This window comes from Gallinula chloropus, assembly GCF_964237585.1.
Source record: "Gallinula chloropus genome assembly, chromosome: 7".
NCBI lineage: Eukaryota > Metazoa > Chordata > Aves > Gruiformes > Rallidae > Gallinula > Gallinula chloropus.
The window spans coordinates 12,771,290-12,791,730 of NC_140092.1; the positions used below are offsets into that span (position 1 = coordinate 12,771,290).

General features: G+C 35.3%; 1 protein-coding gene across 1 annotated transcript in view; it reads right to left on the reverse strand.

The window, feature by feature from the left end:
- The window catches only part of ARAP2 (ArfGAP with RhoGAP domain, ankyrin repeat and PH domain 2), a gene marked incomplete at both ends in the record, with an annotated part of 118,038 nt that overhangs the window by 39,766 nt on the left and 57,831 nt on the right, over positions 1–20,441 (reverse strand). The window contains 7 exons of the mRNA XM_084266843.1: positions 1,170–1,333; positions 8,984–9,047; positions 11,027–11,225; positions 11,863–11,965; positions 13,755–13,899; positions 18,086–18,220; positions 19,681–19,855. Of these exons, the coding sequence (XP_084122969.1) occupies positions 1,170–1,333; positions 8,984–9,047; positions 11,027–11,225; positions 11,863–11,965; positions 13,755–13,899; positions 18,086–18,220; positions 19,681–19,855 (985 nt within the window). The remainder of the gene's footprint in view (positions 1–1,169; positions 1,334–8,983; positions 9,048–11,026; positions 11,226–11,862; positions 11,966–13,754; positions 13,900–18,085; positions 18,221–19,680; positions 19,856–20,441) is intronic.

The window sequence follows — 20,441 nt, forward strand, 5'->3', positions numbered from 1 at the left end:
ATTTTGGTATCAATGTGTACTCCTGTAATTTGTATTTGTAGAGGCATTTCCTGCGTTCCCCACAGTTCTTGAAAGAGAACAGTATTTATACAAGACTCTGCTTTTCTTATATACCTGTCAAATTAAGTCATCCCACACATCCTATGAACGCATGTCCTATGTTCTTGTAATTCACCTTTCCTGTAATGCCCATAAGCACTACCAATATGATACTATCTTTGTGTTCTTACTGTCAGGAATGGCTGTGAGACCCAAGAGTGTCACAGAATCACAAGGTTGGAAAAGACCTTTAAGATCGAGTCCAACCATTCCTGTCTTATGCTAAACCATATCCCTAAGTACCTGATCCACCCTTTTTTTAAACACGTCCAGGGAAGGTGACTCAACCACCTCCCTGGGCAGCCTGTTCCAGGCCCTGACAACTCAGTTATGCTGATCTTGAAAAAACATATTTTTCAATAAGGATCTAGCTTATTTAAAAGACATTAGGAAATGGAATTTTGATTGAAAAGACATATGGAGCAGTTGTTCTGAGTGGTCGACATAATTACCCTACTTTAACAACGTTTCAGTCTGTTAAACAGTTTAAACTATACTAAGAATAACTTCTATTGCTAATGATTTAAAAATATTTTAGGAAATATTGAGGGTTCTCTTTGGTTTTAGGCAACAGTCGTAACACAGGCACACCTATTTACCAAAACAGAGTGTTGCCATATTCAAAAGTTATTCAGCAAAACTTCAATCACTGAAATATAAATTATGCTGAAAAAACAGCAGCTCTATGGCTGAACTCATCTCCACATTTATTATCAATTTCCCAAAAGATGCACTGACAACACAGGCCATAGTCTTTCCTGGTTCACAAAGCTTATTTTCATGGCTGAGGTGTTCTGCACTGAGCCACTGGACCCCAAGACTAAGCTACAGTCACACAAGCCAATTTTTGAAGTAGGAAGGTACCTATAAAAGGCACCTACCAAGATGTATTTCCCCAAACTGCCCATTCTCACATGTGCAGCACTACACTTCACCATCATATCAAACAGCAGTAAGGCTAACAAGGTGTATCCTTTAGCAATATATAAAATTTTCAATAAGATCTGATGGTGTGGGGGCTTAAGTATTATACAAATTATCTTAGGTTCAATAAAATCCACTATACATACCGTACTGTGTAACAAATGCTATACAGCTGTTCACTATAATAGGAACATCATTTTTGCTGAGCTGCTGATCTTGTAATGCATTACCATCTGTACCTGCTGCTTTTTCAATTGCAGTATACCAGACCATGAAATCCAGCTTCGTATGCCCATGGATGTATAGCGTTCTGAAAAGTATAAAAATATTTTGAATGCAGGAAACAAATAGAAAACTGATGTTACTGTACTAAAGCAACATAGCAGTTGTCTGGAAAAAATAAGAAAAGTTAGAATAAGACATCAACGCACCTTCCATCACATAAAGCTGTGGCAGAGGCACATCTTGCCCCCCGTCCCCAGCTACGTTTGTCCTAGCAGTGTCACAATAAATGAAAGAAGATCCACAGGCACTGTCACAAGCCTTTGAAAGAACCTGACCGACATTTTAATTACTCTTCTTCAGTCTTGTTTCTACACTTTGCATTCATAAGGCCAAGTCACAGTTAAGTGGGAAACAGAGTTTTAGAGACAACTCTGAATACTGGAAAAAGCTTTCCTTCTTTTCTATCCCTACCCCCACTCTGTAGAGGAACTGAAACATATCGAACCCTTCATCACAGAGAACTAAGGAACATGTATGAAAAAACTAAAGGTTGAGGGAGAATACTTTGATTACCTTCTCATTTCAAAGCATGTCCTAGTTCTGATTTTGTTATTTAAACATACTACAACAATCTCTCCTGTTTACCCTGACAAACTGGCCTCTAAGTGAGAATTCCAAAACAGAAAAGTTTAAGGGTGTGTATGCATCTACCCATATGCACGTATGTAATAGGCAACTGTTTTAAGTGTTAAAATCACAAGCTAATTTTTCCACATAAATATTCTGTGTCTCCCACTAAGGAAATGTAGGGGATTCATTTCCTTTAACAACAATTTAGTTGGTAATTTGTTAAAGTGTTCTACTGAACTTCTATGAAAATACTTTCATCAAAACATAAACAAAAATTAATTTTGATTATTTTATATAGTAAAAATCCAAAGTATTTTATATAATGATGGAATATTTAATTTCAGATTTTTTTAGCATCTTTCAATTTTTCTTCTATAAAAACTCCATTCTAGCATTCCTATCTTGATGGGAAATGAGGATGTGGTCAATGCACACACACAGACCCAGGATCTGAAGTATTCTCAGGATCTACAGACTTAGCCACTCAGCAGCAGAATTTAGACAGTAAAATATTTCATTATACTGAAGCCTCTTTAAAAAGTCTCTCTTCTTCACTTTGAAAGTCATATTAACCATTACATATGCCTGCCTTACATTAAGAACAAACTATAATTTGCATAAAGCTCTCAAATTTTTACTGCAAAATGAGTGTGCCGAATACAATACTTTCAAACATTTGCTGAAGACCTGTCAGACCAGATAGCCTAAGCAGGTGGTTCTTAAGCAATGGCTTCCAAATACCACATCATCCTGACATCCTCCATTATTGCTGTAGCCATATGTATGAGAAAATGAAAAAGTTTGAACTGAGTGGAAAAGAGCCTGACAGTGCATGTTACACTGTTCCTTTAGTGCTATTATTCACAGATCAGCAGAGGGTAGGACTATGATTCATAAAAGATTTATGGTGCTTCCTAACACAAGCGATGCACATATATATGCATATTACTGTGTTTTTATTTTCCCTGCAGAACAGCAGGATTCACATTATGGTATTATGCAAAATAATAAGGAAGTCTCAACAGATTATTTTTTCTTATCTAAAGAACTATGATATGTACAGGAAGCAGCATACTGTAAAAGTGAAAATATTATTACTTCTAAACAAGAAAAGGGCAACTCTGCTGTGTATCAGTGCATCGGTACCAGAGGAGGAGAAAGGAAATACAGTAGTGTATATTCAAAGATAATTTAAGTTTTTTCATGAAGATATGAAAGATTAAATAATGCTCCTGTCAGTCAACTACTGTGATATATAAATTACCTAAACTATGTGAAAAACACTGTCTTTTTTCTATGGATTTTCCCTTAATGCACATCAAAAAATAAAAAAAGTATCAGAACTACCAAGAAATGATGCTCTCATTTTTTTCTAAAATTTGAAAGTTGTTGAGTTAGATTCTTATTACAGAGGAAGAGGTTATTTCACAATTAACAAAGAAAATGAGGTATCTGTTTAAGTAGCACCAACACAGTCATAAAAGAAGATGCTGATAAAGTGAAAAATCTTGCTGTTATTGTGAAGCTAGGATTGGAAGATTTGGAAGGCAACTAATTGTTGTCAAAAAAACTTTACTCCACCCAGCCAAAAAACTCCAGAGCGATCACTTAAAGTCAGCTAAGAAGCCATTTCACTGTTTTCTGCAACACCATAAAAGAGAAGAATGGAGAAGAGGAAGTGAAACCGGTACCAGCCACGGTTCAGAATTCAGTCAATTTACTGTGAAAGTAGCTTAGAAAGCTCATCTCAAGCAACAGTATTTTTGGCAGACTCAGCACACCTAGGACACATTTAAATCATAAAAATATACAACAATGGATGAATAAAAATTTAAGAACTCCTTCCAATGTTAACACACACTGCAAAAACTTAGCAAAAGTTTTTTTCCTACTTGGAAACCATCTGTTGATCTCCACAAACCTGGAAGGCAGTAGGAAAAGGCAAATAATTACCAGCAGAGAAGAACTTTCAAAGCACATTAGAGATCTTAGAACAAAATTTCATGATGTTAGAAACAGATCTAGCTTCTGCTTTTCATGTCAGTGTCATCATCTCTTCCACAGCTTTCAGAGACAGCAGTAATAACAGATACATGTACTGCTCACTGAACGGTTTGCCATTATAAAAATATAAAGTTAAATTAAATACAAGGATTAGATCTAGCATGTAAACAGTCTGAAGTGTACTGACATCAACAAAACTGAGCAACTTATAATCAAGAATAGCTCTAAGTTTAAAGTAGTAATTATGTTTGAATGTTTATGAAGATGTACCTACCATGCAGACTACTTTGTGCAGACTGACCAGAAATACATTCCAACAATATAAATTCAGTGTCTTCTACAGTATGTTTATGTATTTGCTGCCACTTCTAATTCAAAGGTTGATAAAGAGCACACAGTTCATAACTAACAGCAATAGTGACTATATATACACTATGTAACTGGTGAACAACAGCAGAATTTTTGCCCTGTTAAGTGTGGAGCACACACAGTTTGTACCCAAAACGTGAATAATTTAAGTTCTCAAACCAGTAAGAAGTGCTGCCAATGCTGAGTTCTGCCTTAGGGAAGGGAGGCAATTGGATAGGACCAACTGACAGCAGCAGTTCAAGATCACCTCGTATCAACATCAAGGAAGCTACTGTTAGCTTTTCAACTTTTCCTTCTGTACCACTAGTCAGACACGCAACATATGTGAGAGCAGTTCATCCACAACAGTGCAAAGGCTTATCTTTAACCCATCTTGCAAAGTCCACTAGCTTTAGCTATGTCTGTATGTGTTACAAAACTTTGCACTGATACTAAGTGATTCTGAGTAAGGGATGTGGGCAACGAGGATGAGAAACAGACATCAGTGTAACTCAGAATCACTTGAAAATTGCCATAGGGTACTAAGAAGCTTTGTGTCTGAAAACAGTGGTACTGAGAATGTATGCATCTCTATGAAATAATATCAGAATAATCAAATTGCAATTAAAACATGGAAAATCCCCTAATAATTACAGATGTATAAAAAAGGTAAGCAATATTTCTTCAAAATATATTAAAGATCTTCTATCAGGCACAGCATACTGGAAACACAAGTCCTTTCACTTATCTGAGTAGATTTTACTTATCTGAGTAGATTATTTCAACAATTTTGTGCTCATAATTGCATTTTACAAGAAATCTTATCGCTGTCATCAAAGGGTTAAGAAGAAAGCACTGTAATTAATGAACCATCAGCATGAGGAAATTGTGCCAGTGTGTAGGAAAGGTTTATTATCTATAATAAGAAAGAGCTAACTACAAGAGAAGTTTAACGGGATGAAAAAGCACCATCTGGATTACATTATGGTCTGAAAACATTCACTGACACCTAAGAGAGAACTTAAATGCCTACAGAGAAAAAAAAGAAACAACCTTTGAAACGAATTTTCTGCACAACTGTTTTTCCTTAAAGTATGATAGTAGTGATTTTTGCAATACATTTTATTTATAGAAGATACATTTAAAAATTCTTGTACAGGGTTGTTTTCAGACCCTTTTTGTCTCTTCTGTTGACCTCTACTGCACTACACAGGAGTAGCTTCTTCATTTAGGTGCTATGCAAATTTTTTTTGGATGGTAACAAGAGATTATCACCAGTCACTTGATGAATTTTACAAATACATAGGAGAGAGGGGAAAAAAACCCCACAACAGTTGACTATGGGACAAACCAGATGACAGAGTGAAGTGATAGATATAGAAAAATGGAAAATTGTTTGCCGCTTCTAGCAAGAGGTAAGGAAGCATTTTAACTATGAAAGCGGAACGTAAAAGGAAGAGAATGATCATCTATCTGATTATTGCATAAGGAAACAGTGTTGGGAGAAGTCAGGATTTCCAGCTGGGTTGGAGAGAGTTACAACAGGTTGGACAAGATGTTCCAACAGAGACTTTAATAGGTGCTACAAAAGCGACTGTGTTCCACTCCAATTTACTTAGCAAAGATACCCAAAGATAAACATGAAACGTCTTTGGGATCTTGAAAGCTTAGATCTGGTAGCATTCTCTCTGATTTCTTGTATTTTATACAAGCTGGAAAGCGTTATGCACCTTGCAGCCCAAAAATCAGTTGTAAACTTTTCCTCTGGTTGTTATGGATCAGCTATCAAAGTTAAATTTATGTACCCCAAGAAGTTAACATACACATAAGTTTACTAAGTGTTTTTTTTTTAATTTCAGAATTCATAGATTTATTACATTGTAATTATTTCAGCATTAAGACTTAATGTTTTTACAGTTCTGAACTATTTGCATATGCAATCTCTAAGTGAGAAGCCCATTTGTAACAAGTCACTCTTTTGCCTACATAGCCAATGGAAAAAAAGTGCCAAAGAAAAAAGTATGAGATACATGTAATGTATGATTTTCCCTAATTAATCAACCTAGTGATGGAGACTTGAAAAAAGGCATAAATATTTGTAAGTAATAGGAAGGTAATTCTGTCAGTGACAAATCCAAGAGAAGAACAATAAGAGCTTCAGCAGACAAATAGTCAAGGATTAGCAATTGTTTTTTGTAATAAAATTTAGCAAGATATTGAAAAACAATGACCACATTTATATTTTATGGAAAAAAGGAGACTTTTTTGTTTTATTAGGGGTTTTGTATTTGTTTGGGTTTTGGGTTTTTCAAAATCTTTCCTTAATTTGGGAAAAAAAAATCTCAGTTTCTTTGTTTCAATCTTGCAATACTGTTTTTTAGGATTTTATCATTTATCCTGCATTTAAGTAAGTGACTAACAAGTTAGCGTGAAAGCTGTCCATAGATCACTATATAGGGTCTCTTTTAAGTGATCAATCTATCCCAAAGTTGGCATTAGACAAGGACTGCTATAAAATTACAGAAAATATTAAGAAAACCCTAGAAATTATGATATGTCATTTAGTTGATGCTGCTGAGATGTCAGCGACATTGATTCATTTATTTAGTGTTTAGAAGGGCAGAAGGAGGATTGCTGTGTTTGTTTCCACTCACAATAATTAAGTCTAAAGATAAAAGGTGGATTTATATTCAATCATTTTACACACACATCAAATTTCTTTTCACTGCAAGATGCAACATCATGCAACTGTGCTGAACACCTGGACACTTTCGGAGTAACATCCTAAGCAAGATTCACTAAACTTATATATCCATATGGCTTTGAATGGTTAAGATAATGTGCACATTATGCATTTAAATTCTTTATGGCAGACTTCTATCGCTGCATAGGGTTGTTATGTCCCATAGAGTCCTGCACATGGGACATAACTCCAGCAGCGATACAGACTTGGAGGAGACTGGATGGATAGCTGACAGGCAGAGAAGGACCTGGGGGTATTGGTTGACTGCCAACTTAATATGAGTCAGCAGTGTGCCCAGGTGGCCAGGAAAGCCAATGGCATCCTGGCTTGTATCAAAAATAGTGCAGCCAATAGGTCTAGGGAGGTGATTGTGCCCTTGGACTTGTCCAGTTCTGGGCTTCTCACCATAAGAAGGACATTGAGGTCCTCGAGCAAGTCCTAAGAAGGGCAACCAGGCTCGTGAAGGGCCTGGAGGGCAAATCCTATGAGGAGTGGCTGAGGGAGCTGGGAATGTTTAGCCTGGAGAAGAGGAGGCTGAGGGGAGACCTTATCATTACCTAGAACTACCTGAAAGGAGGTTGTAGAGAAGTGGAAGATGGTCTCTTCAGTCGAGTGACAAGAGACAGGACAAGGAAATGGCACTAAACTGAGTCAGGGCAGGTTCAGATTAGATGTTGGAAAGGTTGGACTTGAGGATCTTAGGGGTCTTTTCCAACCTTGTAATTCTGTGATTCTGTGACTTCAGTGAAGAAAAATTAAACATTCATAACCGCCATAAATCAGTCAGTGCCCATGTTGAAATTATTTTAAAATAGTTCAAAATTTCCATTAAAGTAATTCAGGAAAAACCTACCCTCACTTAACAGAAATATTATAATGAAAGAAATAATAAAAACTGACTTGGAGCTAGAAGTTCTGCTGTGCATTGGCATCCATGAAATTAGATGGACCCTTTGTACTCATCTATTGTACTGCACCTTTGACAGGATACTTCTTGTTTCCTGATTCGGTCAATGCCGAATCTTTCAACACACTTTGAAAAATAAGACCAACAAGAAAAAGTGTTTATTTCTGATCTGCATCACCTTACTGACTTCTGAACTTTAACAGTATCTTAGGAAAAGTCAAAATTCAGAGCATACAAGCTACAGTGAATTTCACCAACAAGGTTCTCCACATCAAAATAGAAGTTAATAGTATCTGTGGGTTTTGGGGCTTTTTTGTTCTGTTCCCCCAAAGAGGAAAACAATCTTCCTTCATTAAAGTACTACTGGCTGTTCAGAAGACTGTGTGAACATTGTACCCCTTCTTACATGGACGTTTGTCCAATAGCTTATAATGAAATAAAAACCCCACAGCAACCTGTTACAAAATATCAATTACTTTCACTAATTTTACTTTCATCTTAAAATCTGTACCCATATATAAGGCAGAACTGCTCTGCCTCACTTGAAGTTTCAACCTCCCATATCACTATATTTGAGAGTCACCTCAGCAGAATTTTACCAGCAAACACAGATCACTTTTCCTTCAAAAGCATGTTGTGTTTTTTTCTCTAGCTGGCATGCTGTTGACTGAGATCAGACAATACTATAAGACTACCCAGGGGAGGATTCATACTTACTCTCTCTCAAACCTGACCTATGCAGATTGAGACACAGAATTCTGGGACGTAAGAGTGATAAGAAACCCTGAGAAGTGATCCAAAGATGTAATTTCTTTACAGGGTAAAAGAAATTAGGTCCTTTTGAAGAAACCGTTATTGGCAGACTAATCTGACTGGGAATAATTTTCTCAGTGGGAAAACTGCTTTTAATTAAGCAGTACTTGTTAGCATTTCCTGACACAGACATAAAACGTAATTAATACACAAAGACTTTCCCTCCTTTAAAAAGTCGACAAATTTACTCTCTAGCAACAGCAAGTGAAAGAGCTCCACGACTGATCAGCAAGAATTCTCAGACATGAATATAAAAGCACATCAAAGCTTTATTCAGATGGGAACCTTACCTTCCTTTTTCAACAAGCAGCAGGACATCTATTTTCTCTCCATTTTGCATCAGGCTACTGATTGCTGAAAACAAAACACATACACATTCATACAATCTACCCAGACACATATATATAAACACATACAGGCATGCACATATAGACACTTTTTTCTAAATGATCTTCAGTGACAAAAGCAGCGTGGAATTCTTCGTGATGTCAAATAAAGAATACTACTGATAACAGAAGCAAAACTCCACAAAATACCACAACACACTCACATTTACAAGAAAGCTAATAGAGAAAATTATTATTAATATAATTATTTATAATATATATTATATATTACTTACATACATATATATTACTTTGTAATGTGAAAGCATGTTACAGTGTTATATCATATTGAAATTTGACTTGTAAATACAAGTTTTAGAAGTCATAATGATTCTGAAGTAAATTGGAATTTTTAATCCATTTGTTTACTTGCAGCCTGATGGCTGCAGGTATTTAAAATAACGTAACATGAGTTCTGTGTTACATTGTGAAGACCACTGCCACCAATCTTTATCTTGCCTTATGCTATTCCTGCTAAAACACCTGTATACAGAAAATACATCTGCATAGTTTCCAGTAACTGTGTTTGCAAAAGTATACTAAAAATGGTAAATTAAGTGCAACCTATTTATTTATTCTTTCAAAGTTTAGGTCTTACATATAATCCACATCTTATCTCAACTAACTTCAGAGACACATTTGAGCCCTGAATCTCAAGAGCCGTCAATAAATATATTTCTGACATTTTTGTATCACACACACTCCTGACTCATTTACATTTACTGCGTCAAATATGAAGGAGGTAAGTGACTATACTTCCCCTGATAATTCATTATTTAGCAAGTTTCAGCAGTCTTATTAGTGGAATAGATTTGCTTTGGGGAAACGAGAAATCAAAGAAAAGGTAGAAGTATGGATATACAATACAACTAATATTTAAAAAAATCAAACCCCAAGTAAAACCATTTTTCAACCAAAAGCTAAATATGTGTTTCCTTTCATTTTCAGTTGATACACACACATTTTGGATACTTATGAGTACCATAGGAGCAATTACAGTTGCACTATCAAACCTAGTACCAGAAACAGTTCTCCTACTGTCTAACCTTTTAATTCTCAGTCAAGATCAGTAAGTATTCACAGCTAAAAGATAGAGGCATAAAGATGTTCCTGATTAAAAACTACCTTCCCAGTGTAATTCACAGAAAACATAAGGTGGCAGTAAATAAAAGGTAAAAACCCCAGGGGCATTTAGGCAGGTTCATACAAAACAGCCCACAATCTTACAGCATATAAGGAGGATCATCAATAAAGAGCTAAATTATCTTCTCCGTGTTACTTTAATTTAAAATTTCATATTATTTTTTACTTTCCTACATATTGTCTTGCTCAGTATAAAAACAAGTAGGGCAGATATGCTTAAAGAAGATTCAGAGCATAATTACAGGCAATGATATAAAATTGGTCACAGAAGACCATTTGTATAATATTCTTATCTTTCCATATCATATTGAGCAAAGAATATTTTTAGTATCAGAAAAAAAGTCTATTAGTCTGTGAAATAGTTTTCCAAGAGAATTATAATTTTTCCAGTACATTTGAGTATTTTAAAACAAGGCCTGTCAATCATCTGAAGAACACGTTCTGCAGTGAGTATTTCTGCCCTGTCAAAAATATGAGACAATAATCCCAAAAGGTCATTTATTATTATTCAATTCTGTACTCTTGTAAGAAAGATACTGCTGCAACTGGAACAAAAATTGTCTTCATTCATTATGAAACTGTGAAAAATCTCTCTAGAGTGTGCCACTAAGTGGGGGAAAATAAAATCTAAGATAGAACGTTACCAACTCCATATTTAGATGAGGGTTTGAAGAGCATCTGGCTTATGCAATGAGTAGTTACTAAGCTCCCTAATGTTTATGACCTTAAAAAGTAATAGTAATGCCCTTAATAGTGAATTAATGCTGTATTTTGTGAATTCTAGATGTGAAGCAAAATTCTTACTTAGTTCTTGCAACCTCCTTAGATATATGGAATCTTCTTCAGCATTCTCCATTTCAAGACAAAAATAAAGGCTCGACTTCTCTATAGCAAACCAGCCTTTTCTCCACTGATCCAGGGTATGGCAATCTTTGTAGTACAGCTGGCCAATCAGGTCACAGTCTCTCTCTAATAAGCATTCAGCCACAGGGGGAACAAAATGCTACCAAAGAAAATGGGATGAGTCAGATGAAGAAAAAAAACCCTCTTTCCCTAAAAAAAAGCAAATCAAGATATTGCAAATCTATAAGATTCAAGGATGAAAGCCAAAGTAAAAAAATAAGACTTTCAGATTTATCGTTCATAAACCCATGTGTACACTGAATTTAAACTAGAAAATCAAGTATAACTTTTTTCCTTCACATTCTACATTTCAAACTTTTTTGCTTTTTAAACTACAGCTGATTTAATTAGCAATGTGACTATTAGCATTTGGCACTATATAAAATATAGTGCTGCTTTATGAATTCTGTTTCAGTGAACAGAAAAATAGAATTGCAACCATAAACAACTTAGCTGAACTAAATTCATACAGTATATGTCTTTATACCAGAGTGCTTTCAATATATTCTTAAGGCTGGCATTAAAATGTTGCTTCAATTCCTTTTCCATTTTATTATCTTGTTTCAAACATTAAATCACAGAAGTTATTTTTACCTGCTGCACAAGAAACCTTTACATACAAGATAGATCAGTATTCATCAAGAAAGGCTTCTCAGAGGATTTTAAGCTAACAATGACACTATATTCTCTGTGCAAAGGCTCCTGGCCTAACTGGAAAAGATAATTATCAGTGTTACCTTAGCTATTGCCCAAGTCCATTTTCTTTGTGAATATGCAGTTTCAGCTCCAAATAAAAAAACACGTTCTGACATTAAGTAGATTTCAAAGGTAAAGATGTCCCTAAAGCAATCAAAAGGAAAGAGGCAGCTGTATTTAGTCTTCATAACAGTAGACACAGAGTCCCATTTCTCTATTTTTTCATTATTTCATACTTACAGAATGGAAGCAATCTGCATTTCTCCTCCAAGTACAACCAGACTAATAACAAAGTATTTTATAACAAAACATGATCAAAGTGCTTTTCAGGTAAGTAATATGTGTTTAGAGGCTATTGAAAAGCATTCTGCTCTCCCTCTCTGCCCGCCCCTCCCCCCCCCCCCCCCCCCAGTAATTCTGAAAGTAATAAAAATGCTTATTACAGTTACTAAAATTCACAGGGAACTTTTGGGTTTTGCAAGTTTTTTGTGATACATTCAAAACGTTCTGTTTAGGTTTAATATAATCAGAACAACTCATTGAATGGGAAGTTATAAAGAAGGTGACACAAAATCATAAAAACATTGGTTCAAAGGGACTTTTAGATGCTACCTGGTTTGATCTCCTACTCAAAGCTAGACTATCACTAACTGTAGATCAGAACAATGAAAACCCCTGAAAACTTTCAAGAGAGACAACTATTTCTCTCAGCAACCTTTTTCTGTTCTCTACCACCCTTCTAACGAGGAGGCTTTTCTTATCATCTAGCCTGAACCTTCTAGGGTGAAATGCATGGTCACTTTTCCTTTTAAAAAAAGTAAATGACATTTAACACAGATGGACTGTGGTTTTCCATTTTTAACTGACAAATAATGACAGTGAAAGACTAAAAAAGCAAACCAATTGAAACTTGCTGAGATGTAGCAAGCAATAGGTTAGAGTCAGTGACAGAAGAAGAAAGTAGTATTTTTTTTTCTTTTTCTGGATACCAAAAGCTATGCTACTACAGAATAGCAGAGGCCATTCCACTGTATTATATAGCATCTTGAGGTACCACCATGCCTCAGGATTTCTACCTTCAGAAAGTCTTTTATCTCTATAGTACTTAAAGCCCTTTTCCCCATTATCTTTTCCAGAAGCTTACTAAATAGATATTTGGTTAATTTATAGAATCTTTTGCCTTGTAACTACAAGCATTACAGAATTACACTGTAGAAAGACACCGCTATTTTACACACACAGACACAATAAGAAATTTAAAAGTGTTACAGAAATTTAGACAGACTCAAAGTATAAATAAAAAGGTGCCTTGAAGAAATCAAATATCACTGTGATTTAAGTGATTCTCCACATGACGCTTTTTTAATCTATAAACAGAACGTGAGTTAGAAAAAAACCCAAAAAAATCACACAAAAAAAGCCATCTTCAAATTAACACAGTTCGCAGAAGTCACACTGTTCTGCTCAGTGGCAGAACACAGAATGCGTTTCAAAGACCATGAGATCTGTGACCAAAACCAAAAGAATTATGGAAAACTCTAATCTGCCACATTATCAGGAAGAAACAAAACATGAGTTTTGGTTTAAGGCAGAGGTCAATCCCAGAAAGAAAAATGAGTATTTATTGTTCAATTTATCATCATGTAACCTTTTAAGCACTGAGAGCATGCATTAAAGTTTTAATAAGAAACAGATGTATCTAATTTGTGCTGCCCTTTTAAATTACCCTAACATTTTCATTATTCACTATATAAAAAAAATAGTCTCGACGTAGCACTTATTTCTTGAAGTCAAAATAAAGCAATTTTTTTATTATTATTATTTTAAATTGCATGTTCAAAATTCTGGAAAACTTCAACAGCTCTGAAAACCCCAGAATAAAATCTTTAAAACAACAGAGTTTGTTTATTGAGGTAATAATTTGGGAACCTACCCTCTATTTAAAAAGAAGTCTGGCTTGTGCACTACAAGACAGATAACTTCATTGATGTCAATCATACCATTAGGAGTAGTAGTTTTATCATTTTCATAGTAGCTCAGAAAGCCACTTTCCAAAGTACACCATCTTTTGTTGCACTCTGTGATTAAAGAAATAATAGAAAAGTCAGTTGGCATAGTAATAGAAGTTACCTCTTCCTACAGAAATTGCCTCACAGGATGCATAGTTCTGTTGTAACAGTAATGTCTTTATGATGAAATCTCAGTCTTATTGACTTCAGTGAGCCAGGAATTCAATGTCTACAGAAATTCTAGCACATGGTAATTTAAGAAAAGAATATTTAAAATATAACACATTTATTTTTACTTCATAAGTGTATTAGATTGCTTCGTAAGTTAACTTCACCATTGTATTGGGTGTTTACTTCATTTGCTGTGGAGGAGAGTTAAAGAAGGAAAAAGAAAATTTGTTGCAAAGTTAGAAACGCTAAAAGCTACAGCAACAATACCTTCTGACATGAACTAATAGCAAAGTGAGTGACTGAATTATGTGTTTGGGACACACTTGGCCAGCCTTTATTGTTGAGAGATTGTGGAGAGGAAAAGCATGGTGATTCTCCTTTTGGTTTTATTGATTTAATTGTACGAGTCACAGGGTTTTATTATGAACAAACAATAAGGAAAGGTAAATAAATTGGTTTGTAAGGCTCAAAGAGAGAAAGTGATGATATCAAACATGCCCTGAATGGAGAAAGGAGCTGGACGTGATGATCCTTATGGGTACCTTCCAACTCAGTATATTCTGTGACTCTGTGGCTCCGTGACTCCACGGTATGCAGTAGCAAAAAAGGGCTACTCTTTCTTTCATGTTCCTGGAATTAAAGGCCAAAACTAAGTCAGTCTGTCTTCCACTGTTTGGTAATGCTTGGGTGTCCACTCTCGCAAGATCAAGGAAAAAATAGTCAGCCTAGTCAGCCTTTCAAATAGTCTAGAAAAAAGTGTCATACATGCCAGAACTTCTATCCATTGCACACTACCATTAAACACAAAGAACATACAATCAGAAGTTTTGTTAATTAACATGATTACATGTTTTTTTTTTTTTTTACAATATGTTTCCAAAAAGTACAGGATGACAAACTGAATAACAGAAAAACTAATAGAACAACCGCTTCTCAGCACTCCTACTACAGGCCTGAGTGTCAGGCAGTAATGAAATTGTACAGAATTTATTTCTCTATACTGGGGAGAAAAATGGATACATCGCAGACAAGCGGTAGCTACAGCCATTTCAAGCTGGCATGTTCACATTAGAATGAATTGGAGATCTCTCTTGTTGCTGTTCACATCTATATCTGGCAAGGGTAAATTAGTTTAGAAACAGTGTAGCTTACAGAATTTGTAGGGTGCTTTCAACATGTAACAATTACAGGTGCTGAGCATGGTTTAATTACCTAGTTATAACTTTGAATTAGATATGTTGGAATATCTACTAATTGTCATCTGTACTTTTTAACAAAAAAGCCAACCCAAAACCCAGTAAGGTGGAAGAAAAAAAATCTGAAGAACAATTTAAAAGCATTATCTGGCATATTTAATTGAGAAGAAATGTCTACTTCCTGTTAGGAACCTAGAATATTAATACTGCACATGATATAGCACATTAATGATAATTTGTTACCTCAAAATATTCACATAGTCATTCGATCTTGCACCTAGTTCTTAGAATATAATTTGAGGTGCATCTATTACCACCCACTGCAGAGAAGTGGGGCCTAACAGAAAATAATCAGTTTATTTTTACCTTCTTAAAATTCCTGTATAACTGCAGATACTCTGTTAAAGTATTTGTGAGACTTTCTTAAAACAGCTCAGGGAGAAAAAACACCAAAACACCCAAGCATCAAACAAAAATCCGAATTGCATTGGTAGTTAGCCAATGCTTAGTATATTATCTGATATTTCATCCAATTAATTTTTGTTATTTGTTATATGATTTCTGCATGTTTTATTAATATTTCAGTATTATTTTATTAGCATTTGTTTGTATCATGTTACTATATATCTAGTTCTATTTCTATCTTAATATATGTTTTAAATACTAAAATAAACCTAAGATGAAGGGTTTAAAAATTTATAGCTTTACATTAATTAAGCACCAAACTTGGAGGTTTTGATTGTTTGGGGTTTTTTGTCCCCTCCCCTAGTTTTCTCCCTCTTATCCCCCAAAGCCTATTATACAAAACAGCTTATTTCTACAATATTCATTGAACTGTTACAACTCTCAAGGATGTTTTTGGAATGTCAAAGTTTTTAACAGGGCTCCATACAATCAAAATACTAAAGAAACCACCAACCAACCAAAAAAAAACCCCAACCAACCAAACATAACAAAAATCCCAACAAACCTGAGCCACTTAAACTCTAACCTTTACTTTTCGATCCACTGCATCAGAATTGTGCCAATGTTTGAGCTCTCTTCCTGTCAATCAACAGCTGTTAATTAACAACTACCTCAAAAGTTACAGACCCCTGTTGAAACTACTGATGCTGCTATCATAAGAAGTACACAGAACACTGCCTTACTCCATGAAACTTGCAATGAAAAACCGGATGTTTTTCCCAGGTGTTCCACATGGTTGTTATAAAATCTGGGTTCAATTCACAGCACTAAAAAGGATTTCTTGAATGTCCTTTTACCATTAGGGTTCAGCCCACAAAGGTTTTAACAGTTTTCTGTGATAGAAAACACAGTGCCTAAATTTTCAGACCTCGGCCCTGAAGTCAAGGCTGACAACTGCCTCAGAGATCTGTAATACTGAGGAAGACTTGAACTCTAGATTAATGGTTAGACAGTTTAACAGGTTTCTGGCTTACAGCCCTTTCCAAAAATGGCATTTGAAAAAGAATTTTAAAAAAATTTAAAAAAATCAGATGATCAAAAGCCCAATGTACTTTGGGACAGTGCTGTTAATCACCCATGAGAGAATGGGGCTTCCTGTCTGGCCAATGAGAACTCAGTGTGCAATAAGTCAGGACAGCTTCAACAGGAACAAGTACTTTTCTCTAGAACTGAAGAGCTGGGTCATCTTTTTGGGTAATGCAAACTTCTTCTTTGAATCTTTAATGGCAGAGTAGGGAACTGAAACTCTCTCGCACACATTAGTACTCTAGCTATCAAATTATTTCTAAAACAAAATTACCACTTATTCCCAACAACATTAGATACAGATATCCTGTATTATTTCATGTTAATGAAATTTTATAAAGGTAGAAACATGATGTAGGAAAAAAACCCACCAAAAAATCAATACACAAGGAAAAAACCCACCACAAACAATGTATTTTATGTTTTAAATAGCAAAACCCCCTCACAACTTTTGTCATAATACTTCTCACTCACGGCTGACATATATTACAGCCCTCAGGCAAGAACAGTTTCTAATTCAAAATTGCAGGGTTTTTTTGTTGTTGTTGAAAGGATGTTGTTATTACATCTTCCTCCCTTGCCCCACTTGTCATTAGTTTCCTTGAATTGCACATGGCCAGGGAAACCTATCTTCCTATGTATCCATAAGGTACCCATCCCAGAAACATCAGTCATGACAAACACACAAGTCATTCAACATTAATGCAAAAACAAAGCAAAGACACCTGTCCAAAAAATACCCCAAAACCCCGACCCAAAACCCCCAAACAGCAGACAACCAAACTCAGTCGTTTCTTTTCTAAGGGAAAAATATTTTTTAAATATTTTTAAGGCATCCTACTGATGATGCTCACTCCCAATGCATCTCCCCCCAATATACTACAGAAGACACATTCTGCAAACATTTACAGCTAAATCTTCAATATATACAGGCATTTACAAACATATACTGCACTTCTAACACCATTGTGTTCTGAGAGGACAGTAGTATTGCCTGATATCTGCTCCCTACTTCTTCTAGTGCAGCTGGTTTTTTGCTTTATAAGTTTTTTTTTAAACGAATACAGATCTAGATATCCACAACCCAGAAAACAAGGTCTGCACTTAACAGAGAAGTGAGAAGTGTTTCTAAGTGGTTTTTATATACCAATAACTGTTGTTAACTAAGTCACTTTTCAGTAGTTTCAGTTTTCTTCCTCTGTCAACCACTGAATAAAGAGATCAAGACAATCAGTTCGTTCTTTATCTGAAAGAGGTCTACCAAATCAATAGCAGATATGCCATCTCAAAGAAATCTTGTCTTCTAAAAAGTAATGCAAGATGTTAAGAAGAACCCAATTCATCCAAACCATGCATATTAACGTATTATTCAAATACATAAAATAAAAGTTAAATACCTTCTTTTAATTTCTTCTCTGTAAGAAGCTTAGCAGTATTAGAAGAAACTTTGTATAAGAATTCACAAAGAAAGGTGGAATGTGAAGAATCTTCAGAGAGGCCACTTTGGAAACAAGTATCATAGTTTGGGAAATCTATTAAAAGACAAAAGGTGTATGTAACATACAAAACATATAAATTATAACCATTTTTCCACAGGTCTTTAACTCTGTATATGTAGATATGCAAATATCTTTACTAAAACAATGATACATCTTATTGATTCATTTTTAGAATTAGAGTAAAATTCTTACATATTCACCAAAAAAATACTGGTTTGTATTTGTTACACCACTGGTGTAGTCTACCACTGCTTACTAATGTAATATAAAATATGATTTTCCAGGGTACTACGTTCTTATTTTCATCCCTTATGTAACATACCTCAACAGAAGTTAATTTTTTCTCTTGAGGGTTTATCTAGAAGTTTACACCAACTCTGTAGAGAACTAGAATAAGCACATGGTGACGCTGCCTTGGCTAGAAGGCTAAAGGTAAAAAAAAAAAAAGCAGAGCCAAGACAAGCAAACTTTTCTATAGCTTTAGGACACTTGAGAGCACAGCTAGCAAAACACCCATAGCTGCATGTTTGCACAGTGTCTGAGCTCAACATCCAGTCATCCAGTGCCTGGCACTACTAACAGCAATGCTGGGGTAGAACTTAAGGCACTATGTTTGCTTTAGGAAGCTTTAAATCATCCCCATGTTCCCCACAAATAATTCTGTTCTCAGCCTGTGCAGCGTTGCTTTGCAGAGTGGCACAGGACAATGGAAAACTGGTCCACAAGTACATCCACAATGCTGGTTGCAGTATAGCATAGCTAATATTTTTGAGCATAAATACATGTGTGAATTTTCATTCCCAGACTGCTTTGCATACTGTACAGCCCTTTTATAACATAAGGTCAGGCACATCCATACTCTACAGTTTATTTATTTATTTTTAAGAATAGGTTTCTGTTTTCAAGAGCCTCATGACAGTCACACACTACAACCAGAACTGTTGGCTCTCAAGGTTGAAGTTTATCACATGCTCCAAACTTCAACAGAAGTTCTCTTTGTGAAACAACAAAAAGACAGTTTTCTGGGATAGATCATGTAAGTTCAATAGATGAGTTATATTTTGGGAAAAGAGTTTTTTAACAAACAAGTAGGTATGTGTGCAGTAGGGGTAGGTATCAAACTGAAATCTAAAGAAAAAACAAAGCCTTCAGCAAATACCTAGACACATGCTAACTGCATATACCATTTTTTCTGATAAAAGTCTGACTAGATAATTTTTTTTTCTTGCAAACAAGAGTACAAGGTCTATGAGTTATCTATGTCGCCTTTATGTTTTTTGAAGTCCTAGACTTGATACCTGAGCAAAAGAAAAGTCACTTATACACAATTACATACACAGTTTTGTTGAAGTACAGTTAACGCTGTTATAACTCCCCCTTCACTATACCACTGTTGTTCAACTCTGTGCCAATTTTTCTTCTGAATTCCCTCCTTCCTTTTGTTTTGCCCCATATAAAATTAGAAGATCAAAGCAAAGAAGAATACATCCTACCTGAAAACTTATTATGGTACAGGAATTCCATTTGGAGTCGTTGTCCAGCTTTCTTGGCTAACAAGTATGGAGTACTGTAAACAGGGTCTCCAGTGGCACACATGGCATCAGCCCCACTAAACAGCAGCATCAGAGTTTCTAGCACATCTGGTTTAACTACAGCAGCACACAGAGCCTTATCGTGTAGGGGGAAAATAAGAAGTGTGTTTAAATGAGAGAGTTATTGTTCATAAGTGCATGCAATTTAGATGTAAATCCTTCCACCTCCACTGTAGTTCCCCTGCATTTTCAAAGACCATAAACATTGAGAAGTAGCAGGAATTATGAATTATTGTCTGAATCTAGAAAATAGCAGCAGCAACAAAAAAAGAGAACACAAAAAACATCATCAATCCAGCCGCTGAAAGATGTTAGTAACAAGTTTCACATGGGAAGGATATAATGAATTATAAACTGGAGGGGAAGCTTGTTTATTTACATCAAAATTTTCCCCTCATTTTCCTTCACACACCAAAATACTAATGAAAAAATACCCCCAGACCTCAAAATTTCAACCAAAGAGAAAATTTGATCCCTAAAATCTCACTAGGGAGTAGGCTGCAGTTCATAGGTACTTTTTAAAAACTATGATCACAGACAATAAGGCAACTATTCTTTAGGGTTTTCATACTTGATCATCTTCCTTGAGATTTAAAGATCTCACCACATCCTAAAATATCAGACCCTTTTATTTTTGTCTACACAAAGACAAACATAAAATA